Source organism: Sparus aurata, chromosome 3 (genome assembly GCF_900880675.1).
Source record: "Sparus aurata chromosome 3, fSpaAur1.1, whole genome shotgun sequence".
NCBI lineage: Eukaryota > Metazoa > Chordata > Actinopteri > Spariformes > Sparidae > Sparus > Sparus aurata.
Window position 1 is genome coordinate 17,618,769 of NC_044189.1, and position 8,138 is coordinate 17,626,906.

An 8,138-nucleotide genomic window follows, 5' to 3' on the forward strand; every position below is an offset into this window, starting at 1 on the left:
AGTTGAAAAAAAATGAAAAATTAAACTGTTGGTTGTATTAATAAGTAGGCAGGTTAGTCACTGACTGATCTAGAAGAAAGACAGTTTTGAACTGACAGTAAGGAGAAACATATATCAGCAATAGGACACCGGAGCACTCTCCTTTGTTCCATTTATTATACCGGTACCTGGAGATAGAGACCAGAGGAAACAATGCCTCTTGCTGTTTTGGTTGTGCTATGGCAGATGCACATGTTTTCCTTTGTTTTATGTGGGAAAAATCCAGCCCAGTGGCAGATCGAATAGCATAGTGAAATCGAGGTTTATAGGGAACCAATGTATACTCAGATGGAGCCATTTCATTCTTTTTTTGCAACCTTTACATTGTGCAATCAGTATTTTCTTCAGACTATTGCCAGTTTAATATCATACATTTCTTTCTAACACTTGAAGTATAATTTTGTAATATATTAGATTTTTGAGTCTTATTCCCCAACTCAAGGAATTATGACACTTTGGGATGGCAGCAGACTCAACCTACAATGCCAAAGCTAAGCAAAGAGTTGCAAATCCATCCATCATCTTCCATTTATCCACAGTTGGATCGTGGTGGCATTAGGCTAAGTAGGATACTCCAGATGTCCTTCTCCCCAGCAAAACTTTCCAGCTCTCCCTGGAGGAATCCTAAGGCGTGCAGGCCAGACGAGATACATACTCTCTTGGGTGAGTTCTGGGTCTGCCCTGGGGTCTCCTCCCAGCTGGATGTACCCGCAAAACCTCCAAAGGCATCCGAAGGACGCAAAGGAGCAGCAGCTCTACTCCAAGCTCCCCATGGATGTCCGAGCTCCTCACACTGTCTCCGAGGCTGAGCCCACCAAAATACACTCTGTTTATCATTCATGTTTGAATTCTAAGTGCTATATCTGGACTTGTTTCAAACAAGTCCAGATATCTTACTTAAATAATTTCCCAGTAGGGGATCATTAAAGTAATTCTATCTATCTAAAGTAATTCTATCTATCTAGATATCCTGTTGCCTACGATATAGCACTCAGAACCTTCATTAGCATACTTCATGTTTAATTGTTTTCTTTTCTACCTTTGAAAATTATAGGGCCTTAAAATGAAGTGGCACAGCAGGAAGTGGCACCAACAGCAGGACAATGTGCCCTGGAACATTGCTCAGGATTGGCTCGGGGAATGTGACAAAGGGCTCAAGGCATCAAACTGACCTCCAAATTCCCCTTCTCGGATTGAGCATCTGTGGGACACAACGTGATGATCAGTGTTATTCACTTCACCTGTTACTCCTTTGAATGTCATGGCCAACTGCTGTATTTTGAACAACATAAGCTCATTTTATCTGGTACATTATCAGTGATCTTATTATCACCTTCAGTGATACTCCACCCAAAATATATTTTGAGTATGAAAGACTCCCCATCTGTAGACATGAAATTATGCTTTCAAAAAGTTGCTGTAAAGAATGAGGAGGCTGATCTTTCACGGTGGAGTCACATGGTTGATACAACTAATACAACCACAAAGCCTCCTGACCAGGACAGCTGCTGCGTTTTTGCACAACCTAACCTACATCAAAATGAAACTGTAACAGTAAGGCACCATCATCAATCAGCCTCTTCTCTCTTCTACTGTTTCTAACAAGAAAGTTTGTTTTTCAGCCTTGTTATAGGGTAGAAACAACATCTGAGTGGCTTTCTATGAAATATGGTGGCCGATATGCTTGGGCCCAGAGAGCCACTGGTAAGACTTTGGCATTGATCCAGATCTGGGACTTCTGCCATCAGGCGATTATCATTTATTATCCACACGATTTCAACTTGATTTCATATCTTCGGGGTGTGTTTGTAGTGTCAAAAAGTCAACCCATCTTCGAACTGAATGGATGTTGTAGGACAGATGTCTGAGTGTGCGCTGGATTGATTTCTTTACAACAGCAGAGTGACAAAGTGTCAGTGTTTCTTTCATACATTACTCTCACATTATGTGAAAGGTCTATGTCTAATGTTAAGTTTACTTTTATAGCAGCAATCCTGGGTGGACGTTCCTCTTTCCAGGCTGCGGGCTGCCTGTGAAAACATGAAGGGCCGTCAGATCTCTTGTCAGCACCAACTTTTTCAACACATCCACATTTTTCTACCTGCAGTAAATTAACATTACCTCAACTTTTCATCGTATTTGCTGAGATTTATGATGACAGAACTAAACTAGTTTTGAACCTAATTGAGTCAATCTCTGACTAACTCTCCCACACATACTTGTCTGCTTATAGATGTGTAACATCCACCCTCATTCTTACTCATCTGAAGCATTACTCCTAGTTATGGTTGCTCTGTGATGTTGTCATAGACACCGCGTAACCTGAACGGCTGTAATTTCAGGTTACAAGACCTGAATCAGTTTTGGGGGTCTTATATTCCAGTTTGAGATACCTATTCATGATCAAAACATGTTTTTTTTTTTCTTTAACATTCTATTCCATTTTACCCAGTGACTAGCCAATACACTATATGTATGAATACATGGCTATTCTGAGAATTAACATTGATTGTTGCTATGGTGGCCTCAGGGTTTAAGACATTTCTTCTTAACCACAGTCGAGTCCAGCCAGGGATTATTGTTGCAAGTCATTCTCAAACACATTCTTGTTTGCTTTCATCTCTCTACTGACACCACTGTGATGGGGTCTAACGTCCAAAAGGAATCTCAATAAATGCATCATGGAGTCTGCACAGAGCCTGACAAAACATACAAAAATGATGAAACTCTATTGGCTTATGAAGATTATGTGCCAAGATTGAAAGCTTCAGAACACCTAGTAAATAAGCCTCGAAGTAAGTGCTGAGGTTGTTTTGTCAGCTATGAGAATGGTTTAGTATGTGGGGGTTTTACAGACTGGATTGCTATTTTCCACAATCACCTTGGCACGGGTCAATACAATAGAAATATTAAATATTATGCATGATTACTAAAACTCTTCGTGCAGAACTACAAGCTCCTGCTTTACCACATGCCTATTTTTAAACAAAACGGAAGTAACGCGATGCACTGCAGATATCAATGATGACATGTTAGTCGCAGTTCATTTTAACTTGACGCTATGGCACAGCGTGACAATTTTTTTTTTTGTCATTTCTGAAGAAATGTAGCAGATGTCCCGATGAATAAGTGTTTGTGGCTTGTTACCCCGCACTTTAACCTGGTTTCCATATATCTGACCCACATTGAGATGAGCTGTACACATCAACATACGTAAACATTCATCATCTCATGAGGTCAGATTGGCCAAAATGTACAGTTTTAGGTAAAGATTATGTACCGCATGTTTTCTGTAGTTTTTGTCCTTGTTTTGGTGTGCAGTTGTTATAGTTCCTGTAGTATGTGGGTTTTGAGAGCATCTGTCATGATGTGTCCATCCTTATCTGTGTGTGTGAGTATCTTGTGGGTGTGTGTATGCACTGAGTTGTAAAAGGGGTTTCTACATGTATGCTTGGGTATATGTGTGACTGGGATAACAGAGTCATATAGATGCCATGTGTGTAGGAGTGTGTGGTGCCTCGCTCTGGGTCTCTCTTCCTCATCAAATCTCCACTCACTCATAATGTGACATCACTGGAGTTCCCCCAGGAGGAAACTGATTTTAAAAAGAGCCGCTCGCTGAGTCTCAGTCAACACACCAGAGCAGTTGTAACAGAAGGCGGACAGCTCTCAATCAGGCTGCTAGGAGCTTAACTTGACTTGAAAAGTGACCGAAGGAACTCATTCAAAACAATGGAAGGAGAATGCAAAGTACTGCTGGATGCCACTGTCGACACAGAAGCCAGGAAAGGGACAACGCAGAGTGTCAAAGCCGGCCCAAAACTAATGACTATCCTGCTGACGTTCACACTCTGCCTCGCTGCTGCTGCTACTGTCGCTGTCTCCGTCTTCAACAGGCAAGCCAAGGTTGGAACACAATTCTTATATTAATCTCTTTTTTTTTATTGAACGGACTGGATGTCTCTCACAGTGAGGGGCCCCTCTCATCTGAACCCAACCATTTCCTAACTGTCTCTTTATTCCCCTCTTCTTGAAACAGGGCCCAGGACAAGATGAAGACAATTTTGGTAAGTTCAGTCATGTTCTTTTAAGGTTGATAGTGCATCTTTGTAGCATCCAATAACTGATTGTTAGCCGACCCTTATCTCGTACTCTGATTAACCTTGTGCTTTTTTTCTTTTCTTTTGCAGATCTTCATCATACATTGAGACAAATTTCAAACACAAATGTAAGAGCGGCCATTCATTTACAAGGTGAGGCAAATATTCAGCATCAGTTGATACATATAATTGGCACATTGTGAAAAAAATGATCGTAGACGTATGTTGGACTGGCACTCTGAATCTTAGCTTAGAACCCCAACAAAATGCTGTTGGGGTTCCTGAGGACATTCTCTGGATCTTTTGAATATTTGCTCATCTCTGCGACCATCTCTTTATACTCTAACAGGAGAATACAATCCTGACATGAAGACCTCAGTGCAATGGAAGGAACAGGTGGATCAGTCACACGCCCAAGGAGGGCTACGACTTGACAACAATGAAATAGTTATTCCTGCAAGTGGCCTATACTTCATTTATAGCCAAGCATCTTTCCGTGTCAGCTGCAGCAGCAGTGACGCTGACGACACCACCTCAAAGCCCTTGGTCCACCTGAGCCACACTGTGCAGCGCTGGTCCCGCAAGTATGGGGACGATGAAGCCAACAAGACATATGTGCCAATCCTGCACTCTGTCCGCACTGCCTGCCAGAAAACAGTGAGCAGCAGTCCAGATGATGAGGGGAGCTGGTTTTCTGCGGTGTATATGGGAGCTGTGTTCAGCCTGACCTCAGGGGACAGACTGCAAACAGTGATGGAGGAGAAGATGCTGCCCATGCTGGAGGATGAGCCAGGCAAGACTTTCTTTGGGGTGTTTGCTTTGTGAGGACAGGTGTCTGAAGGCAGCAGGTGACAGTATGAATGTTTATGACGAAAAAGCCATCAAGCTTCATTGTAGCTCCACATGAAGGCCTTCCGCTGCTGCCCCCACCTAAACTCACTGATGCTGCTGAATGTAAGACGCCCACTGAGAGTTTACACTGCACAAAACAGTCAATGCAACTTTGAATGACTGTATTAGCAAGTCATTCAAAGTCTGCAAGTAAACAGACTAAAGTTAACTGTAGCAGCGAACAAGCAAGCTCAGTTATGTATTACCACAGATTATTATTATTTTGGTCTATAATGTTAAGTACTATGTACTATTGCATTATGTACTGTGTACTGTGTACTGTGTCAGTACCTTTTGCTGTACTGTAATGCTACATCTGTACTGTCTTTGACATTTGTAGAATTTAATATAATGCTGCAGCTGCCTATTTATTATGTCACTACAGGCTGATAAAAGTGGATTTTAGAGGGTATATTTATTCAACACAAACTGATCATATAGATGTTATTTATTCCATTGATGTTATTCATTTATTTATGTATTTATTTATTTATTATTTATTTATGTTCTCTTGTATTTTATCTAATGAATGCCTACATCTCTTAACTGTATTTATGCTGGATTTTGTACCTAATTTATGAAGTTATTTATTGAACAGAATAATCAATTTGAACAATTGTTTGTCATTCCAATTTGTTTCATTTACATGTGCAAATGATGGTGCCTGTGGTGCTTCAAATATTTTAATAAATACAATTTTTGACAAGAAAAGTCTGTTTGTGAGGGCTGTGTTCAGTGTATGGAACCAATCACAATGTTTGTTGACGATCACTTCTAGCTAAAAAACCTCCACATCACACACTAGCTGACATACAAATACATAGTCTTTTTACCTTTGCCAAGGAGGTTATGTTACCTCCATGTCCGTTTGTTGGTTGGTCGATTTGTCAGCAGGATTACACAAAAAAACAACATAACGAATTTGTGATGATTTGAGGTCATACCTCTACCAAGGCCACCTTGTCCACTTCAATTCAATATTAAATAAAAAATATATAAATCTGATCCGTCCCTTTATCTGGATGTACACCAAACATTACTGGGGTCTATTCTGTGCTGAGACGTATCCTCCATCTAAGTTTGGTGAGAATTTGTTCAGTTGTTTTTTTGTAATCCTGCCGAAAAACCAAGCAACCAACAGGCGTACTATTAGAGCTGGAATGTGGAATCAAAGAACGTGAAAACAACAACAATACAGCTTTAATGTCTGCTAGGTCAAACTGAACAGGCCAGCTGATGATTGACAGCTGGAGGAATGTCCACCTGTCAGCCACAGGGCGTAACATCCAGTGTTCTATGGCCTCTTGCTGTGTACTGTGCAAGAAACTTTACCGTGCTTTCTTTCAAAAATATTCAAAAGATAAACTCAGTTTGACATTTGATATTGTCACTTCACCCAAGCGAAGCACAGTGGTATCAAGGCAAACAGATGATGAAACAACTTTTATCAACTACTATTTGCATGATAGGACTATGTTTTATGAGATGATTATCATAAACACGCTCATGTTAACCAGTCCAGCTGACTTGTGTTGCTGCATACATAAAGACTGCAAAATGGACAAACAACAACAAAAGTGAACTTTTTGGATGGAGCTGTGGTTCTCTGATGTAGAGGAAAGATTTTAGTTTGATACATGAGCAAAATTTGATTTGGGCAAATATGTTAAATCTGGTCATTTTCACTGCTTATACCAAAGTCAAGATGGAATTGCATCCAAGGTGCAATATGTAAGAATTGGCCACCTGTTGAATAGGGGCAGCATATCACAACAGCAGCTGCTGTTGGTGTGTGCCCTGCTAGCACAGGAGCTTTGGAACAGGACAGGCTGGGGCTAGCTGGTTAGCATGCTCACCCTTATTTTCAACATTAAGGTAACAAAAAAAAAAAACGGTAATTCCCTCACATTATGTTTTAATAATTCTTAAATAATGCAATATTCCGAAAATGAAACCTGCAGTCATAAACACCCTTTCTGAAGTGGGTGCATGAGCTCCACCTACCTACAGTGCAAAGGTGAAGATTGAAAAACATGACTAAAATCAAGGCAGTGGAAATAATGTAAGCCAAACAGGAGCACCCTGGGATGATAAAAAGCTGCAGTTTTAATATGAGGGATGACTGAATAAAGGACAACAAAAACATGATGTCTAGTGAAGTTAGGCTGCTGTAGCAGAACCAGGAGTGGGTGGAGAGGAAGCATCGATTCCTTAACCTGGACAGCAGCTGTTGGATGTGCAAACAGACTGATTCCAGGTTGGGCTTGAGATGGGCTGAGATGTCCAGCAGGCCCACTTGATGTGGATGTTGAAAGCTACTGCTTGTGCCAGTGGATGAAACTGCCTTGAGCTGCCAGGAACAAGGATCACGGATCTTCCTCAGGGCTGCCATTAACATCCATCCTGTGTGATCTGCTCACAAGTGGACAGCCCTAAGTACAGGTGTGAATGTCCTTAAGATACAATGAGGATGCATAGGGAAGACTGGGGTAAGATGCGCCATTTTTCATATTTAGGATCACTACAGCAAAGCAATCATAGTTTTGTCACTAGTTAATATATCTGCATATATTTCAGGATGTTGTGAGTCTCTTCAAACAAACAGAATGAGTGTAAACATAGCATGTCCAAAAAAGGTGGAGGTAGAGTTTTGACAGGGAATACAATGTCTTCAGTTAGAGCTGCTGTTATTTTGCAGAAATGTGTCTTAAGAGCAAAACAGCAGTCATTTTCAGCATTTGTTGACCTTGGATGAAGTTTATCAGGGAGAAGTTATATTCAGTCTGTGGGCGTATTGAACTAGATAGAGCTGTTTGATGAAGAGCTGACAGATTATTGGGATACATTTAACCAAATGATTAAAATCAATATGAGTGTGACCTGCTCTCCTTTTCAGTCAATCCCACACAACTTTCAATGAACCATTTAAGGTCATTGACCTCCTGGTCTCCTTTACACCAGGTTCACATTGAAGGATCGCCTAGTCATCTGACATCCTCCGTAAAACATGAAGAAGCCACAAGAGGCTAAATGGATTACATACTCAGATCACAAGTGGTCATTTGAGATGCATGTTGAAAATCATGTTGATGCCAGGTGTGATCTGAC

At 40.9% G+C, this 8,138-nt stretch overlaps 1 protein-coding gene across 1 annotated transcript; it reads left to right on the forward strand.

The window, feature by feature from the left end:
* Nucleotides 1-3,628: 3,628 nt before the first annotated feature.
* Nucleotides 3,629-5,700, forward strand: tnfa (tumor necrosis factor a (TNF superfamily, member 2)). Its single transcript, XM_030412624.1, has 4 exons — nt 3,629-3,945; nt 4,079-4,106; nt 4,230-4,292; nt 4,489-5,700. The coding sequence occupies exons 1-4, from the start codon at nt 3,772-3,774 to the stop codon at nt 4,962-4,964; spliced, it is 741 nt and encodes a 246-aa protein (XP_030268484.1). The 5' UTR covers nt 3,629-3,771; the 3' UTR covers nt 4,965-5,700.
* Nucleotides 5,701-8,138: the final 2,438 nt, after the last annotated feature.